Here is a 21,248-nt window from a genome sequence, read left to right as displayed (position 1 = left end):
GAAAAAAAAAAAAAAAAACTCTCAAAACAACCTTTCTAAAATTTTCAATGGAGCACTCTGCGCCATGACCCCCTCCTAGGTGGGCACCCCTGCTTTTATACAATACAGTTTCGGCCAGCTCTATGGTGGTTAATTCTAGTTTCGGCTGGTTTGAACCGGTCACATGGCCAAAATCGGTTTTGTGCAGCCAAAACTACAACCCTGCCCCCCGGTTACCCCCCCCCCTATATTTTACATTGTTTTCTTATTGCAATTAAAGTTTTTATCTTGATTCTTCTTTTCTATCCTTATAGATGGGGTTGATGTATGTCTTCAATTTGATAGTAGGTACTGGTGCTCTTGCGATGCCAGCTCCTATAGCAGAAGCTGGTTGGCTCCTAAGTTTGATCATTTTAGTAATTTTAGCATTTATGAGGTAAAAAATTTTTCTCTCAGCTTAACTTCATAAAAAGTATGTAATTTGCTTTTCTTCTGCTCCAATTGTCAACTAACTTTTTCATTCTCAAACAAAGTTTTACTGTATTCTTTTTTGTTCTGTCTAAAACCGTAAGCTGTAAGACTAGTATTTTTTAAGCTTATAGAGTGAAATGAAGGCCCTAAACATTCATATTTTTAAAAAATTGGTAAACATAAAAAATGGTTACAGTTAACATTCAGAGTGCTTTTTCTTATATTTTATTTTTGTATTTAGTTTTTTTAAGATTTTAATGCAAGTATTGTTATTAAAAGTATGTATATTTTATAAATGTTCTTAGATGTCCCCCCCCCCCAAAGTCTGCTTGTACTAATCATCATTTTCTTCCCCTCTCCATCTAATTATATCTCCTTCCCAATTCTCTTGTTACAAATTTAATTTTTATGACTGGGTAAAATACTGCTCTGAAACTGAAAAGGAAATTTTAAAACCACAGTATCCAATTGATAACAAAAGGAATAATACTTAAGTAGATAGAAGTATTAAGTAGATAGAGTCTGACTTCAGTGGTTGTTTGATTTTTGAAACTTTGATCAAAATTAAGATTATGAATTTCTTAGAGACTAATAGTCTGTTGATTAGTTTGCAGTATTGTTTCAGGAAAAGTAAATCGTGTGCTACTAATTTATTGCATTTCTATGACAAGGTTACCTTGGCTTTAGATGACAAAAAGTGTGTGGATGTTGTTAATATTGATTTTCAAAAAGCTTTTGATAAGGTACCACATGTTGCTCTTCTAAGCAAACCAACTAATATAGGAAAAGGAGGGAAAACTTTACTTTGGGTTAGGAATTGGCTTACTGGAAGGAAGCAAAGAGTAGTTGTTAGAGGAAATCATTCTAAATAGAGTGATGTTTTAATCTGGGTTCCTCAGGGATCAGTTTAAGGGGCCTCTTCTGTTTATTATTTTTATGAATGACATTGATGAAAATATTTCTGGAAACAGTAATTGTTTTGCTGATGATGTAAAAGTTATGGGGATTGTAGAGAATGAGGAACAAGTAAAACAAAGTAAGGTTCTTCTGCTGTTATATAGGAGTTTAGTAAGACCTCATTTGGAGTATTCTGTTCAGGTGTGGTCCCTTATCTCAGGAAAGACATTTCACTGTTGGAAAGGGTTCAAAGAAGGGTTACTAGACTAGGAAGTGGACTTTCAGATTTAGACTATAATAACAAACTCAATAGGCTTAATATGTATAGCCTGGAGTAAAAAAGAGCCAGAGGGGACATGATTCAGTTGTTTAAATTTATCAAAATGAAAGATGTTAATGGGTTAAATTTTCTCATGGAAAGTGTGACAACCCTGTTCGTCACACCTGCCTCCAAACACAGTTCGACCTCCATGTGAAACACACCTCCAGTCACCAGCCTCGCATTTTCGCTCCTATGGTTGCACGCCGCTAATAACTGCAACCACTCAGTTAAATGAATGACATCATGCTGTTTTTTCCCATGTGGCGGCAGTTTGGATCAGATTGAATGAAAAAGTAGTTCGAAAAAAGTTGTTCGTCTGGCGACTCCCGGACACCGATTGGTGTTCGGGGGGTTTCGCTGGATGTGTGGATATTGGGCTGATGCTAATGCCTTCTGGAACACCAGATTTTTGTTTGTGAGACGATCGTAAAACCGCATCCAACTTAATCCGTTGAAACCTCCTGTCTAATACATTAAAGATGACGACATCTAAGTAAATAATATATAATGAAATCGTGTGCGGGGCAATTTCAAAATTTCCTATAAAAAATCGAGTGCTTCGCCATCTCCGAACTTTTGCAAATTGGTATTTAAAAAAAAGATGGCAAACATGCCATCATTCTTCACGTATTACATCGGACAGGTCGTATAATCCAATTTTTTGACTCTACAACTTTTTGCAATTTCACTGATGAACAAATTGTAATATGTAATTTTTTTTGACTCCACGTGATCATTGTTTTATAAAATATATGAGTTTATTTGAATAGTAATTGTCTTAAACAATGTTTTACTTTTGTGTACCATACATGTGCTGATCAGCATCTTTTAATATCATATTTTCAAAATGGCCATTTCTTAATCTTTAACATTTTCAACTATACGATCATGATTTGCAATGTACTCTTATATACTCTCAATGAATAAACTAGCTGTAATGTTTTTTTTTAATTATTCTCTGGCATTATTTGTGAAATGTGGATAAATTCTTTATCATTAGTATTCCATATCTTTGGCAATTTCCATATCAGAAAGCAAGACAAAAGGACATTGTTTTAAGGTATTCAAATCTTAGGCTAACCTGGAAATTAGGAAAAATTACTTATTTAATAGGGTCGTGGGCACTTGGAACAACTTACCGGAAGAGGCAGTAATAAGCAAGGGGGTGGATAGCTTTAAGAGGGGCATTGATCTTCATTGGGGACTTATAAATTGACTAGGATCAGCCTAGCTGCTCCCAGAGCCTGTTGCTAGTCGTCACATTTGTATTTGTATAAGCCTTTGTCTGCCCAATTCTTCCACTTGTGCTGTAATGTATGGTAATCAGTGGTGCACACAAGAGGAGGGTACAGGGGGTCTGGCCCCTCCCATGGCCTTTGAATTTTTTAAATTCACTATAATCCATTGCATGTAGTTATGGTACATAAATTAATTTCAAGCAAAGACAACAATTTCAGATTTAATACATGAAAGAAAAACAAAATATCCCTTTCTTCCCCTACAAAATCATACTGTGTGTGAACGAAATTTTTTCTATAATGATGATTTTTTGCTTTGCTGATTTATTTTTAACTATGAGAAAAGTATCAGGGCCGTAACCAGAAAATAATTTTGGGGAGGGTTTGAAAACTTTCATGCGGAGCTTAGTGCTATTTGTGCTAATGTTCAAGTTGTCAGGTTATCTATTACGAAAGCGTTTTACGCAATTAATATACATATGTGTGTATTCTGGTATTTTAATTAGGGTATTTGTCATTCATAAACTAATTGTATTAACTAATGCTAAATAATTATTTAATAGTTTTTTTAGACGTTTTTTGTTCTTGACACTCAATAAAATCAAAAGAATATGTTTGGATGAGAAATGTCTGGGATGTGAATCTTCAATCCTAGACCCAATCCCTTGGAGAAATTCCTGTGTGCGCCACTGATGGTAATCCTCCTGGTAGCAAAAGCAGTGCAATATTGTGATGTGTGTGGCAGATTCTTGAGAAAGTCTACTGAATATTTCTTAGCTGGAGAAAAATAAACCTAACATTTTTTAAGAAAAAAAAGAAGAAAAAGTACTTTTAGCTACGAAAGATTTGTATCATGTTTTCAGAGATGCAATGCACAGGTTGCATGTAATTTATTAGCATCTTGTTTTTAAGCATTTCTCTGAACATTTATATTCTATGATTGATCTAATGTCGGTTTTTTATGCAGACCATTTTTCGAATTTTAATCTGTGTCGCAGACTACTGAAAACATTTCTGCTACTGAGGTAATCCTAATGCTTCATGCTAAAAACTAAGAGGGGGAGGGGGGCAGGGTGGTTGGAGAATGTCAAGTTTAAAATGGGTAATTGAGACAACTGTTTTGCCTTGTGCTTTTCCTTGAGGCACTTCAAAATGGATAAGCTCTGCTAAGTAATTAAAAATTGCTGAACATTTTGAATTTTCTTTCAATGGATAAAATTTTACTCCCATTTTTTTTATTTGTTTAACTTCTACATGTATTTTATTCATAAATAATAAATGTGCTCCTGTTTCAAGATTTTGTTTTATTTTAATTGATGTTTTATGGAAACTTTCCTTTTCTTTTCCCGTGTTCCTTTTTTTTCTGTAGAAAGTTAATTTTAAAGTTTGCAAGGTTTTTTCATAAAGTAGCCCTCAAAAATGTTAAGGGATTACTATCTAACCATTGTTGTTTTTTTTTTTTTTGCATAAATAATTTTGTACGATAACTATTTTTTATCTTATAGTAATAAAAAGGTTAATATATTGAAGAAGGTGACAAAAAATACAGCACGATACTTAATGTCTTTTAGCTAATTAGTTGCATATTAGCATTTAGCTTCAGCTTGCATTAAATGGACAACTGTATTTTTTCATAATGCATTTTAGTTTTAGGTTTGACTATTTAACAGTTTGCTTTAATTCAAAAGTTTTCTAAAATATCAAACATTTAACCAAAATGTTATTTTTTAAGAAAGGGGGGGGGGAGGGATCCTAAGCCTTTTTGGAGACAACTTAAACGCTTATTAAGTACTCTGAGATGATTTCGTAGTCTGACTTTTCAAGTTTTGTTCATACAAAATTTATTCTTGTATTGTTACAAAGGTCACATAAAAATTGCTTTGAATTGAAGTCTTACAAATATATGATGTGTAAGAAGAAATTAATAAATGCCTTTGTGCAACAAAGTGTTACAATAGCAAACAATTTATATCAAGCACAAATTAGCAAATTGATTGTAGTCATGTGTTTTGGAGTTTCAAGGAACTACTTTTTCAGTTGAACTAAGTGAGCTTTTGGAGAGAAGCAATTAATTTTCATCCTAAAATGGATTCCCTGAAACCCCAATACAAGTGTCTGCAATCAGTTTGCAAATTCTTGCTTGAATTACGTTGTTTCCTATTGTTGCAAATGATGTGCAAGCTCATTTTTGTGTGTGCAAACTTGTGCTTGTTTATTTTATTTTATTTATTTATTTATTTTTATTTGCAAAGTGTTCCCTACAGTAAGTTTTTTGATTTTAGCTTTGTGACTGTTACTTTTGTTACGGAATCCATGGCAGCTGCAAATGCTTTAGTTCACAGTCGCACAGTCCGTCATTTGAAGAAGGTGATGAAAACAGATGAAGAAGTGAATGAAGATAGTAGCCAGCAGCTAGTAGTTAGTATGATAGAAAAATTACTGTATTGCTCTATATTTTGAATCTTATAGTACAGTAAAACCTCACTACAATGCTATCCGATACAACGATAATCCCTCTACTGCGATAATATTTTGTGGTCCTGGTGAACTCGCATAGGAATTAATGTTATCCTCTTCTTAATATTGCAATATTCTTTACAGCAATAAATTCCAGTAAAACTATTTTTTTTTTACATTTTCATCCCCCCTTTGTTACGATAATTTGGTTTTCAAATAATGAAAAATATCCTATTTTATCAACTTTTGCCCTTTTTTCCGTTTTTTCTGACAAGAGAAGATTTTCTGCTTATTGTGTATTTATTCCTTTCCACCACTCACCACTGTAAGAATTATTAAAAATGTTACATACTAAAACTTAGAAGTTCAAAAATGGGTGAGAACAGCAGACAAATCATATAAATATAATGCTCAAGGAATCCAACAAAATGGGAATAATAAACAGGGTTGTGGTAAATAAATTAAATATTCCTTTTGTAAATCTATAAGAGACCTCATTACTAGGACAGGAAAATGACATGAAACCTGGGGACAAGCTTTAAAACGACGTACCTTTGTTGTTTTTTGTATTGTTTTGTTGAACTAATTTTAAATAATTAAATTTAGTTTAACGATGCTATTTTACACCTTTAATTATGTTTAATTTAGCACTACAAATCGAATTTGTGAAATGTTGATATAACATTTTTTAACTATTTAAGTATATTTGAGAAAGCGAATGGGGACGCGCCAAAAGAGTGACTTTCTGGATTTTTCATAAGTTTTTGTAAGAAAAAATGAATGAGTTATTGCTTAATAGAAATGGAATAACATCGAAAACATTATTTCTAGCTATTAAAAAAAATCTAGGCCAAACAATCCTTGTGTTAAGCTTGTGAGACATAATATTGTTAGAATTTTGGAGAATCACCCAAACACGTTTGTACCTAGATAGTGCATATCATCGCCCCAGAGCAACAGTAAGACATCTTAGTGTTATTTCTGGGATTAGATATCTTACTGTTGCTCTGAGGCGATGATATGCTATACATTAAAATAAAATGAAAAAAAAACCTATTGAATTCCCAAAATATGTATAGGGCCTCGACATAACAATATATCCCTCTACAACAATATATTTCTTTGGTTCCCAAAATATTGTTGTAGCGAGGTTTTACTGTATTACATTCAAGTTTATACAAAAGGGAAAAAATGCATTCTTTTGTGCCTGTCACTTTTTGTATTGGACCTCATTCTGAAGTTTCCAAATTTTTTAAAAAGGTGTGATTGTTTTCAGGCTTGATTTCATTCATTGTATTACTTTTTTATTTATATATATTTTCTCTATTATCAATATAAGTTTATATCACTTTCAAAAATTTTTAAAACTCTAAATGTTCTTTTTTTTTTATATTTAGGAACAATTTCTAACTGATGAAGTAATATCTAATTCTTTGGAAAATGAAAAAGTACCTTTACTGCTGAGTAGTAAGCATTTTATTTTCTTTCATGTAATTTTTTTTAAATTAAGAATTAGCTATATTGATTTAAATATTTATCCTTGCTTATCAATAGGTTGCATTTTTTTCAGACTCTGTTGATACCATATCTGAAACCTCAGCTGAATATTTTAACATAACAGAAAGAATAGAAATGGTAATTTTCTAAATTATTAGTTTTAGAAGAATTCATCAAGGCATTTAGGAAGGGAAGTTATTGGGAAAAAAATTTGCCATGTCCTCTTTTTTTTTACACATAGATATTGGCTGCTTATTTTATTTTAATTGAAAAGCTACAGTAAAACTTGTCTAGAAAACAAAAAGTACAGTTGTGGCCAATATGTGTGAAAGCCACATCTGATTCAAAAATCAAATCCTAAATGTTAACTTAGAGCAGCGGTTCCTAACCTATGGGCTGCGAACAGCATGTTACTGGGCCATGGACACTGGTCGAGAATCTAAACCAAAATATATCTTGGGTCTTTTTTTTTTTTTTTTTTTTTTTTAGTTTTTGCAAAAATTCACTTATTAGTTGTACCGTCACTCAAAAGCTCCCGTTGGCTCATAACCAATAAGCAATTTTAAGATTTAGATTTTTCATATTTCTTAGGAATTTCCCCCCTATAATTGAAGAGATGAAATCTAGTGAATCAGAAACTACTTTAAAGAAAAGTGAAAGAAACTACTAATACCTTCAAGCTTCAAGCATGGGTGCAAGACCTTCCGTCGCAGGAGGGATTTCCGTCTTCGACAAAATTTCCAAGACGGAGGTCGGGACAGATAGCAATTCGATGACTTTTCTTTTAGTTTTTTCTTTAAAAAAAAAAAAAAAAGTGTGTGAAAAATATGCTTTAATTACTGGACTGCTCCATAACCACGAATTGAATTTACATCGACATTCTCTCCATTTTCCTTTACATTGACATTCTCTCCATTTTTGGCCATGGGCTTATTTTGCTTGCATCATGCTCTTGGATGAGTGGCTTTTAGACTCGCTCCGTTTGACTTTTTTTTTAGGTTTCTGTTATTTCCAACTCACTGCATTGCAGACTGAGGTGTTGCTCGCTATTCTCCCTGATTTTTTGATTCTTCTTTGTTTTGAGCTGTCTTCGGATGACTTAAAAGGTAGGGTATAGGAAGCTTCTTTCAAAAAGTTTCCAAAACTAAAGTATTAAAACTTTTAGACGGTCATAAGTCATGTTTATAAATAAGGAGGGTACTATTCCTAGAAAAAAATTAAGAAACTGAAACCTTAAAAATTAAAATTTAGGACATTTGTGGTGAACTCAGAGGAATGGGGTTCGGGAGTTCTCTTCCAAAAATTTTTTGATGCTGAAATATTTAAAACGCCACTTTAGACTGTAAGGTGCTAGTCCATTATCATTAGTCGCCCATACATTCCCCAACCTTTCCTTCTTTTCTGGTTTGTTGGGGCTACCTTGGGTAGTCTTTCCCATCAGAACTGATTTATGTTGCGAAAGTGAAAATCTTATGTCCCAAGCGATTTTATTGCTGCAATAAAAATGTTTATGATCGGCAAAAAAATAAATGCGGGGAGCTGCGAATGCTTTTACCCCTAACATTATCCAACATTGTCGAAAACTGGAACTTCAATTTTGAAATATTGCCGAAGGAGGGTTCCTGAACTCCATCCCTTCGATAATGCAGTCAAAAAGCATATAAACGTGTGAAAAATGGAGTACAATTTCGTTTCTAAAACTTCAATTTCGGGGAGAGCCCAGAGCGCACCCCCCCCCCTCTTTCTCCAATATTTTTGAAGGAAGGTCGCCCAATATTTTGATTTTGGGACTATCTGTCTTAAACAATTGATGTAAGAGTCCCTGAACCCCTCCTTTCCCTGAATTTTACCAAAATTGCTTACCATTGCGTTTTTTGGACTTCAATTAAAAAAAATTTTCTGGGAGGGAACCCCCAGACCCCCGTTATTGGTGGTTTTTAGATTTTTTGGAATTACAATATCTAAATGCTTAAATATTACAATTTAAAGGCTTAAAACTCAAATCAAACACAGATTCAAAAACCTGGCATTGCTAAAAAACTACAACTTTTATACACATTAATTTTTCCTTAAGCACAAATGCCTTGCTGAAAATATTTTCCGTCTTGAATACATCACCAAACTTGCACCCATTGTTTCATGTTAAAAATGCTCATCCTTTAACTGGCATGACTATAGCCAGAGGATTGAGACACTTGAGGGGTTTTTCGACAACCTACCTATTTAAATGAGACTTTTCACGGCAGTTTTTCTTAAAAATAATATAGAAATGCATTGAATGTTGCGAGTTATTTGAGATTAATAAACTATCCAGCTTCAATCCAGATATCAATTCCTACATAGAGGAAAAACAGCGTCAACAATCTCATGGAGCTTTAACTTTGATGACTTGTTCTTGTGTTTTCTCACAGCCCTCAAAGCAGAATACTTTAATATGTTCTGCAACATAAAATCATTTGACCAAAATGGTTCTGCAAGTACTTCAAGCATTGTACACATAAATCTGCAATCTTTAGGAGTTTGGATTGTGAAAGAGGAGAAAATTTTATCTGTTTGCATTGCTGCATCGCGTAAAACCGAAACTCATCCGCATATAATTGAAACTGCATAAAATAAACCTGTGTAAAACGAGAGTCTACTGTATTTTCATTAAATAAATCAATCCGCCAAGTAAAAATCTATCAAACCCTAAAAAGTGTCTTTTGAACTGTAAAAAGTGAGGGAGCAAGGCCCCTATACTCTTGAAAGTGAGGGAAAAGTTGCCCCCTTGACCACCCGTACAAGCCGTCTATGACTGAATGTAAGAGGTAGTGGACTATTGTCTATATTCTTACAACATTCTAAAATTTTTATTCTTGTTTACTCATTGGTAAGCTTATCAATTAATGTATGAAAATTTTCTCATTTGTAAGCTTTAATCATTAATAGTATTTATTTTTCACAGGGCAAGATGGCTTTTTTATTTTTTAATAAATGTAAGTTGCATTTTATAATTATATTCAAAAGAAAATTTTAGTTTCAAAGTATTGTTTTGTTAACCTTTTTTTTATATTTCAGATGGTGTAAATATTTTTTACATTTGCATAGCTGTATATTTATATGGAGATCTTGCTATATATGCTGCTGCAGTTTCAAAATCAATTCGTGATGTATCCTGGTGAGTTATTTATTTACATAAATTTGCATAATTAGTGAAAAAACAAATATAGTGCCCTTAGAAATTACATCGCTATCTTCAGTTTATACAATGATTCATCAATTTTTCCAAAAAGAAAGAGTTGAATATGAGTAAGAGGGTCGAGAGGCAAGTCACAAATAAAGTGCTTATTCATTATTCAACCCAGTAATTTTAGAGAACAGTAGTTCACATTATTTTAATTTTTTTTTACTGCAATGTCCACATTTTAGTAAGTTAAATTTTGAACAATTTTCTAATTCAATAATTGGTACTTATGACATTTATCTTGAATATCAAATTCTAAACTGAAATGACGTCAAATTCACGTCAAATCAAGCAAAAAAAAAAAAACTCCACCTGATCTTCTTAGATTTTCTTAAAATAAAACTGAAAACCATTATTTTTGGTAGATCGAAAACTGGAACTGAACCAATATAATGTTTAGTTGACCAAATGGAAATAAATTATGGTTTGAAGCTCTGTTTAAACTGCTCTATAATTTTTGCAGACTTAAAATAACATCTCTAAGCACAATCCCAGGGTATTGTATTACATTTTACAACATTACTCTGAAGTCACATTTTATAATGTTTTTGAATTACCAAGAGGGAAAAACTTTTTTTAAAAAAATATACCTCAAAAAGTTTAAATTTTACAGCTTTGTGAAAAAATATTTTATGCTTAAAAAGTATTCAAGTAACAAGTCAAATTAAAATGACAACTCAATTCTCTTTAAAATGAGCTATTATACAACTGAGATTTTTGTGATATGTTCAATTTTTGTGAAAGGTGCATGTATTCTTTTATTTATTATTTGCCACTTTTATTGATTGAACATGACAGGTACATAAATTTTTCTTGTTTTTCAATTTTGGCTGTATTTTGATCCTGATTAAAACCAGTGATTTAACCAATCATATGTGAAAGGCATGATCCTCATAGCATTTTGTCTAATTTTAAGTTTCAGTAGATAAAGAGTATTAATATCGAAATTTCATTTTATGTATGCCCTTATGAGGGAGCATTCCTATTAAACACACCACCTCTTCAAACGACAACAATTGCTTGATCGAAATTCTTCGCAAAAATTTATTGCAAACTTGTCTTGTTTACATAACTCCCTATCAAAATCACTACTCTAACCAAATTTTCTGAATTCATTTGGTAATATTAGAAAGACTGCCATGTTTTGAGTGATTTCAATGGGTCTTAAATATAAATGTTTTGAAAAACATTTTCTATTTTGAGAAGAATCTTAATGTCACTAAAAGTCTTGTTATTGTTTCTATTGTAAATTTGAATCGTCAGCTTCATAAACACTTTAAAAACCGGATATCACCTTCCTGTCACAAGAAAAGCTGAAATCTTACTCATTTTTCTTCAAGGATGGATCCAGAAATGTTTCAAAGAGGGGCGATTGGGGGGGGGGGACTCTTCCACAGCATTTAACCCAAAACAACTAAAATATAGAGATTTATCCAAGGAGACCCCCGATTTTTTCTTTTAGAGGAACTTTTTCCGTTAAAAAGGTATTTAAAATTTTAAAACTTCAATTTCGTAATATTTCTGGATCCTGGGGAATTTTAAAAATCCTCTCTCCTCACCAAAGTTCGCTTAAAACATGACTTCAATTATGGAAAATCGCTGGTGCGAGATTCCTCAAGGGAGGTGTGGTCGCTCCCATAGCCCCTCCCTTGTATCCGTCCTTCTTTTTCTTGCATATTTATATTTACTGACTGTTATGTTGGGCCATGTGGAGGTTGAAAGAGGCTTGTATATACTTATGGATCTGTCTGTGTACAGTTTTAATATCTGCAGGGGTGTCTGCCTAGGAGGGCAGAGGGGGTCATGGCAGACTGCCATTGAAATTTTTAGGGGAAAGGGGTGTTTTGTGGTTTATTTTTGCTTTTTTGGAGGGGAGGAGGCTTGTGATATATTTTGGAAAGTGTGTTTCCTTGCTCTTGGGGGGAGAGGGTTACCCCTGATACCTGTAAGCTAAAGCTAAAGTGCTGTAACTAGCAAATGTTGAATTGAAAAGGTTCTAAATTCAAACTTTTTTTTTAAAATCATGGTTTATGTTTACCATCCTAAGGAGCATGTTAGGTTTATTAACTGAAATATACTGTTTTTCTCATGTGTTATTTTATGTATTTGCTATTTTTTTTTTTTTTTTTTTTAAATTTTCAGCACCTATGTTCCTGAAGATGCCATCTGTAATGCTACCTTAAATGGTACTATTGCATGCTGGGATTCCCTTTCTGTTACTCGAGGTCAAGCATATTTTATATTTCTGGTAAGATTTGAGAATATTGTTGCTACATTTCTTATATTAATACTAGTGACGCTAATATTAGTGGGTTTTATGAATGCTACTTTCCTTGGAATTTTTATCTCTTCATATTACTGAGAATGATAATCATTTTCATTTTTTTTTTTTTTAATTTGCTCCAAAAGGGCATTACTAAAAATTAGAAAGGTAGAGTTCAGATATCTGGATCGAATTTGAAGATTTGTTTTTCTTTTAGTTTTATATTCACTTAGATAATAGTCTTTAAACTATCATTGCAAGAATGTAATTATAAGAATGTCAAACATTTGCTCTTTTTGTTATCTATTGATGATCTGGTATTTCTGTGCCCATACTCTAATCAAACAAGTTTGATGTGAAAGACATTAGACAAACTCTTTGTTGAGAAGTATCATGCAAAAATATTTATACATATTTTAATTTCTTGTAAACAATTTTGTGTAAGTTTGTTACAAAACAGTTTTTTATTGTAATCATTTGAAATAGAGTTGTGTACATAAGTAAATATTTTTATTATTTTTTAATAGTTAAAATACTGTATTTATTCATTGAAACCTAAGTTTTTGATTGGAGAATAGCTCAATATGACTGGTTGTTGGAAGATTTCAATTTGTTTTACATAAATATGTCTATTCTGCCGTGTATAGGTAAAGGGCAGAAACTGCAGAGTTTTCTTTTTGCATTTTTGCCATCTATGGTACGTTGACTTTATTGTACAAACTCGCTTATTTGGTTTCCGCTGAAAAAGAGGCGCGAAAAAAATGTCTAATTCCAACATTTTCCTATTGTTAGTACTGAATCCACCACACATTTCTTCAAATATTTCGAAAACTAATTTCTGCATATATTGCCATTTACCTGCACAAGGTGCAGTATTTTTTACGTAAGTAAAACTACATTACTTCTATACTTTAACTATCACTTACTCTTGCTGTAACAATTATACTGCATTGAAAGTTCAGTTCAAGATTATTTCCGTTTAAATTTTTTAGTTTTATAATGATTAGATATGTCTTTAAGAGTGGGTTTAATAATTTCTTAGAATAATTATGTTAACTGGTTCCTTGAAGTAAATTATTTGTTTTAGATTTCCTATAATTTTCTGTAGATAATTTAATAACTATTTTTACCAAAAACAAGGAGCATCTTTTCAAAATATATTTTTAGTTAACGGCTTAAACCGTTTTAAACACTGCATTTTATTTAATATGCAATGCTTTTCAGGTAGGGCAAAGAAAGGAAACTATTATCATTGGTAAAGTGAATCAGGGAAATTTGGTGAACTTAATTAGGGAAAAATCAGGGAACTTTTTTTTTCCTGTTCCTGTTGCCACCCTGTAGTGTGTTTAAGTTTTGAGAAAAATGAAAAATTTTTAACTTTCCTTCTTTTTTTTTCAGACTGCCTTTTTAGCTTGCTTAGGTCCATTCACTTTTTTTAATGTTCAAAAGACAAAACACTTGCAAATTTTTACAACAATCATGAGATGGTTAGGTAAGTCAGTAAGGAAATATGTTTGTGTATGTATAAAAGTAAGAGTTTAGTTGATGTGTGGTGTGATTTTTTTCTATGCTATTATTTTTAAATGCAAGATCTTTTGGTTAGTTTTTAACTTTACAAATGCTTTCTTAGTTGCAACTGGATTTGATGCTGGAACATTATGTTGTTGAAAAATTCTATTCTATTCTGTGTTCTCCTTTATAATTATCCCTTTTTCCTTAAATAATAATTAAAATTGAAAAAAAAAATCACCAATTGTTTTTATGGTATGTTCTGATAGACAAAAGTAAAAAAGGACAAAGCAAATTTAAGTTACTATAAATACGATAAATATGTATAATTTTAAACTTAAAAAAAAAAATCTTTGTTTACTATTACATGCAATCTATTTACAACATTGAATAACTTTGCATTGTTAAAAATTACATTTTTTTCAATCTAAAACATTTATAACTTCCGTCAGTTGTCAAGTTATGACATCTGACACCTAAATTTGTTTAGGATTCAGAGCTAAAACTACCTTCAACATTAGATATAAAGAGGGCATAATCCATTTTAGGTACCAGAAATTTGGATATGATCGAAATTTTTTTTGTTTCTGTTGTTTTAAAATAGAACAAATTTGCTTTGTGAAATTTTTTCTGTTCAAAATTATAATTTTGAGCATTTAAAAATATAACGCTTATAAATACAGTAAAATCCCTCTAATGCGGACACTAACAGGGAGAAAATTTTTTGTCCGCAACAGAGGGGTGTCCGCAGGACAAGGGTTTAATAATGTTATTTGCTTTGGAATCGGGGAATTAAAAATTGTCCGCATAAGAGGGGTGTTCTCTAGAAGGGGTTTTACTGTAATGTTACATTAAAGTGACCAAATGTCCCGATTTTAGTGGAACAGTCCCACTCGCTGAATGCCCTGCGAAAATGTCCCACTTTTACCTTCAAGTCCCTCTTTTCTGTCCAAGTTCCTTCCAATAGGGAAAAATATAAATGTACTAGATTTTTCAACTCTTAGTACACAATCATTGCTAAATTTAAAATATCTTCTTTTGACAAAAATAAACTTTTTATATTAACTTAAGGAATTTTCGAGAGGTGATGAAAATATGCTAATAAAAATTTCTTCCAATGGTAAATAGGACTGACAGCTGTGTAAATTTGCTGTAGGCTTCTGTAACTGACACTATATTAAGCTACTTTTCAACTTGAGTTCTTTATTGGTATATCTGAATTATATCTCATTTACTAAAGAATAATTGCTGAATTCATAAAATCTGTATGTGCCAGGGAAGGGGGGAGGGGAGGGGCCTCAATTTAAAACTATTTGTCATATGAGATCTAAAAATCTTCAGTTTGGTGACATTTGAGCCTCTGGGGAAAAAAAGACATTGTCCCCCCCCCCCCCCCATCTCCTCTAGCCAGTTATATATCCTGATTTTTAGTCTGAAAATTCTGGTCACATTATGTTACATGTTCTGTTTAGAAATAATAGAGAGAAAAAACAAACAGAACTTATTACTTTCTTTGCTCAATAATTGAGTCAGTGAGTTATTGTAATGATTTTTCTGAATTTTGTTGAATTAGGAGTGAATTATATTTGAAAAATTGTTCGGAGTTGAAACAAATCTTTTTTTTTTTTTTTTGTTCCGTGGCTCTAAATCGGTGATGGCCAATATATGGTCTGTGGTCCAGACGTGGCTCCCTTATGGGCCATTGTTTTGTTCAGTGTTACAAATCAAAAATCTGTGATTTGTCACAATGGCACAAATTTAGAGCCAAACATTCATGCATTTTTCTAGAAAACATGCATAAATAAAATAGCATCAAGTAATCATAAGAACAATTCTTGGTTAGTAATTCTCTCTTTTTTTCCATGCTTTTCTATGCTGTTAAGGAAATTTTGAAACATATTGAATTTTTACTTGTTCTAGCCCACAAGAATAGTTTAATTATAAGGTATTACCCTCTCAGACAGTAATATGTTGTGTGAAATTGCGAGTTCGGTGTACAGTTAGACATTTAAAAATCGCTGTTTTAACCTTTTTACTAGATGACTAAGAAACAAGTTCAACTCAATGTTTTTCAGATGGGAGAAAAATATTCAAAAGCTTTTGGAATTCTTTTCTCTAAGATTGCTATTGAAAATCTTTCCTTGTGTAACTTTACTTGCAGAGACAGAAACACTTTATAAAAATCTATACTATTCATCTGCCTTCATTGTTTGAAATGTTCTAATGCATCTTCTTCTTTTTTTTTTTGCTGTTAACTTCTTGTTTTTTCTCAATAAATATTTTTTTCCCATTAAAAAACAAAGCTTTTTGGTATATACGAGGGGGGACCCAAAAGAAACCGGACTAATGTTGCGATGCCAATCCTAGATATTGTAGAGTGTTCTCCAGCTAGATGGCTCAAGTAAAGACCTTAACGAACCAGCTGTGCAAGTGGCTTCAGTTTAGTTGATAACGTCTGATCGTAGTGTTGGTTTTCTCAGGTGTTGTTGCTTTACGCCTGCGAACTCATTATGGCAGATTTGAAAGAATAAACTGTAAACTTGAAATTTTGCTTCCTGTTTGAAAAGTCGGCAACAGAATAGCTTACCAAATGCTTCAGCAAGCTTTCAACGTTGATGCTATGAGCCGTACTTAAGTTTTCGAGTGGTTTGGGCTCCTTAAACGTGGTAGCACGAATGTTGAAGATCATGCTCGTTCTGAGCAGGGCTGCGGAGTCGGAATGAAACTGACCGACTCCGACCCCGACTCCGACTCCTGGACTTTTGAAACGCCCGACTCCAACTCCGACTCCAATTTTTTTTTTTAATTGTATTTTTTCAACTCCCTCTCACCCTTCAGGGGAAGGGGGACAACCTCTAAACAAGGATTGAAATATTGATTCCTCTTTGTAACAATTTCGTATTTTGTTTTTTATTGTAAACCCAAGACGCATACGACGTTAGAAATTCAATTAAAAAATCAAATTTTCCAATAGTTACGATTAAAAAGTGAGATGACTTAAAAATCCCTTTTAAAAAAAATTGAAAAGGATTCTCTGTAATTTGCCCCCTTTTAATGTTTGACAAATAGATATTAATCAAATCGTGTGCTTTTAATTTTTTAAAGCTGTAACTTGAGAGAAAAAAAAGCTTTTTTTCTAAATCCAAGTTCTTGAGAGGGGGTGGTTTGCTCCGGTTGACACTCATCTGGTAGACGACACCCAAAGTTAATTTCAGAGTTTATAAAAAATATAAATACTTTAATTCTGAAAATTTTCGCGAATGTATTTTAAATTATATTTCATCAATAAAATTTCAACGAAAATAGGGCACATATACGCCAGGAGCTAATTTTACACAAAATGCGGCGGTATACAAATTTGTACGAATAGATTTTATCGTACTTATATTTCTTCTTCACTACATTTTCAATTTATTGGCTGCTTTAGAATTAACCTTAATATGAAGATTTTTAAGATTAACTGCAATTATTGAGTGTTGTAATCAAGAAATCATTTACACTTATTTTGTTCCATACTTTTTAGTGAGAACCAAGCTTATAGAAATAGTCTTAATAAAGAAAAAAAAACATTAGATTATTTCATTGGATCTTTTGGATTGGTGCTTTCGCGCCAGAACTTATTTGAATTTGACGTTTACCCTCAAAAGTGTCCAACTGAGCTACGGGCCTCGACTTACTAAATTGTTATGTTCCCTTTACTATTTTATAACTGAGATTGAACAAAACACTACATTTTTATTTTTATTTGAAAGTGATTACTTGAAATTGTTAGGCAACAAAATCGTTTGCTGACAGTTGCTATTAGTTAAATTAAAAAGCAAGCAAACTAGGGGACGGCTACAGAAAATTCGGTAAGCACTCAAGCTAGCTGATTGCCATAATGGCAATTATTTTTTCATTAGTATTTTTTTATACATGTAATCGAAACAATTGGTAGTCAGTTTTTAAAAAATGCAAGGAGAGTCAGTGAAAAGGAAAGAAAAAAATAAACCCCGAGTCGGAGTCGGCATGTTTTCTAACGACTCCGACTCCTTTACCCCCAAAATCAGTCCGACTCCGACTCTTTGACTCCGACTCCGACTCCACAGCCCTGGTTCTGAGGGCTCTTCAACGTCTCGAAATGATGGAAACGTTGGAAAAATCCGCCAAAAAATCAACGAGTGTTGTCGTTTTACGACTGACAAAACTTTAGAAGAAACAAGAGTGAGTTAGATCTCGCGCGTTCGATCAGAAGTATGATTTCTTCACCATGATAACGCTCCCGTACTCACAGCCTTCACTTTGGCGCTTGAGGGGTGGCCAGTCGTTCAACGACCCCCGTATTCGGCGGACCTAGCCCCTGTGATCTTTTTCTGTCCCCGAGGATGAAAAAAAATCTGAAAGTGAAGCGTTTTGATGATGTAGAGGCTATAAAAATGCTTCGCAACGGTTGAAAGAAAAGTCGGCAGCAGAATAGCTCACCAAATGTTTCAACAAGCTTTCAAGAACGATGCTATAAGCTGTACACAATTTTTCAAGTGGTTTGGACGCTTTAAACGTGGTAGCATGAGGTGTTGAAGATCATGCTCGTTCTGAGCGCCTTTCAATGTTTCGAAATGATGAAAACGCTGAAAAAATCCGCCAAAAAATCAACGAGAGTCGTCGTTTTACGATTGCCGAAACTTTGGAAGAAACAAGAGTGAGTTGGAGCTCGTGTGGGCCGATCAGTAGACTGCTTCCTTCACCATTATAACGCCGCCGTACACTTAGCCTTCACAATTAACCTCTACTTGGCCTCTCAGAGGTGGCCAGTCATTCCTTGACCCCCGTATTCGCCAGACCTAGCCCACTGTGATCTTTTTCTGTTGATGAAAAAAATTCTGAAATCGAAGCGTTTTGATGATGTAGAGGCCATAAAAACTGCTTCGCAACGGGCACTGAACATGGTCAAAGCTAGAGTTCCAGGGGAGCTTCTAACAGTGGAAGAAAAGAATTAACAAGTGTATTTCACCTAAAGGTGAGCAATTTAAATGAGACAAAAGAATGAATAAACTAATATATAAATATTTTAGAACAAAAATCCGGTTACTTTTGGATCCCCCCTCGTATTTCTCTAAAATCAGTTTTTTCCTTTTTTTTTGTTTAATTGTTTTAAAACTATTTATTAGTGAATATTTTAATGCTTATAAATGTGCAATTTTTATGTATGCCTTCTCAGATTTGATAATGACCTTTTCATACTTGTTGAAACCCAAATTTATGCATATTTAATTTTTTCAACAGCTTTTTCTACCATGATTATTATTGCTGCTACAGCTCTCATTCAAGGAAAAGGAAAAGGTCATCCAAGTGTTGCAAGCATCAAAGGAGTTCCAAATTTATTTGGAGTGTGTGTATATTCCTTTATGTGTCATCATTCTTTGCCATCACTCATAACTCCAATCAAAAACAAATCCCGTCTTCTGCGATTATTTATTGCAGATTATTTATTAATTCTTTTCTTTTATTCATTGCTTTCGTTTACTGGTATATTTACTTTTGAGAAACTCCAAGATATGTATACTCTGAACTTTGAGCCTCAGAACTGCAATGACACCCATGCAGGGGAGAGCATTATCCCGCAGAACTTTTCTTTCATTCGTTACTTTCTAGCTCTCTTCCCTGTTTTCACACTCAGTACAAATTTCCCTATAATAGCTATTACGTTACGAAATAATTTGAAATCTCTATTTTTAAAAGACAACAAAAACTATGGTATATTTGTTGACAAACTGTTGTTTCCAATTTTAGCTGTGATACCACCTGTGGTGATTGCTTTCATAACAGAAGATTTAACAATTTTAGTTGGCATAACAGGATCTTATGCTGGTGCTGCCATACAATATGTTGTTCCAGCATTGTTAGTTTACTATTCTAGGCGTGATGTACTGTCCACTCTAGGTTTAGGTGTAAAAAATAAACATGCTTCACCGTTTAGACACACAGCGTGGATTATTTTTGTTTTATTTTGGGCGCTTATGTGCATCGTTTTCGTCACAGTAAACCATATCATCCAAGGAAAGTAAGACAAGTATTTATTTCCAACTGATTTTTGTTAATGCGGGTCATCAATTGAGACATTGACACTGAAAAGAGTGTAATTCAGAAAATGGTTTCTTCTTATTTTTTTCTTTCAAATTGCAGAAGTATTCTAGTCTTCAAATTTATGAAAATGATATGCTAGTAGAATTCAAACTTATTTAATGAAGTTCTGCCAGCATATAGTTTTCATAAGTTTGAAGAATGGAATACATCTGTGATTTGGAATAATTAAGCAAGAAGAAACCATTTTTTGGCCTAACACCAGGGTTGGCATGTTTCTGCTGAGGCGGTTAAAACCACTGGTAGAAACCGGTTAAAACCGGCATGGCTGCTACATTTGCCGCAGAAACTGGCAAAAACTCACAAAATGGCAAAAGAATTATTGACACATAGTAGAGAATGCATGGAAAAAAAATTGTTTACCAAAACACAATCTAATTACAATATTATGACAATTCAGAATCAAATGTTACACTCTTTAGACCCTGCATTTGCCTCTTCAAAAAGGTGGTTTCAAAAATCTAAACAGGTTTTCAATTTAATATGCAGAAATGAGAAAATATAGAATAATCTTGCAACAGAAAAGTTAGCAGGCACTGCGTCAAGGAACAAGCAAAGTTCATGAAACTTTCTATTGCATTTTTTTTTTAAAACTGGTCTACCATGCAGTAGCTGAGGTAGTGGTCAAAATTTGACTTGGAAAATAAATTTCAAGAAATTGGGCCACTTTGTTTTGCAAAGCTGTGATATTAGGTACAAAATCAAGGTTAATATTGGCAAGTAAAATTTTGGGACTTTCTTCTTGAAGCACATGATGATTTCAATCACAAGCAATTTAGATGAAGGATATAAGCGAGCAAATTACAAACAATAATGCCGGTTAATTTCTGTAGGTCACTCTCCTCTGTCCTGAACACCCATATGATTTTTCGTACTTTATTGGATTAATCCAAATATTACGAGCATCTGCAATTGAAAAGTTCCCTTTCTGAACTAAATCAAGGGCGCTGGCATAGAATTTTATTTTTTACAAGAATGAAATGAAGTTTCAATGAACGCTATCTACTGGAGTTGAGTGTTCATCCATGAGAGTTAGGGTTACAATAAAAAAATCAAAATATCATCAAACATACAGTTGGTTCATTCAAATGTAGAAGCAATTTTCAGCCGTCATACTTTGGCGGAAGATTTTCTTGTCCAGCATTTTCCAAAGTATGTTCCGCGGAACCTTGGGTTATGCCCAAGTATAAGAAGCGTTCCGCTTCAAGTTAGCTATTGTATAAATTTATTTTCCACTCGTTTTAAGAAAAATGAAATAATCAAGGATCTAAA

General features: G+C 33.0%; 1 protein-coding gene across 1 annotated transcript; it reads left to right on the top strand.

Moving 5' to 3' along the window:
* Positions 1–293: 293 nt before the first annotated feature.
* Positions 294–19,900, top strand: LOC129233406 (transmembrane protein 104-like; the record flags this gene model as incomplete). The annotated part of the gene is made up of 9 exons (XM_054867435.1): positions 294–415; positions 5,190–5,325; positions 6,762–6,828; positions 6,935–6,999; positions 9,806–9,836; positions 9,919–10,018; positions 12,227–12,332; positions 13,746–13,839; positions 19,119–19,900. Coding segments are annotated over 9 exons (1,503 nt in total), but the record flags the coding sequence as incomplete, so codon positions are not given.
* Between the last annotated feature and the right edge of the window lie 1,348 nt (positions 19,901–21,248).

The sequence above is a fragment of the Uloborus diversus genome, unplaced genomic scaffold (assembly GCF_026930045.1).
Source record: "Uloborus diversus isolate 005 unplaced genomic scaffold, Udiv.v.3.1 scaffold_387, whole genome shotgun sequence".
Lineage (NCBI taxonomy): Eukaryota > Metazoa > Arthropoda > Arachnida > Araneae > Uloboridae > Uloborus > Uloborus diversus.
The sequence above is the reverse complement of the archived record's forward strand: the minus strand, read 5'-3'. Positions and strand labels throughout refer to the sequence as shown.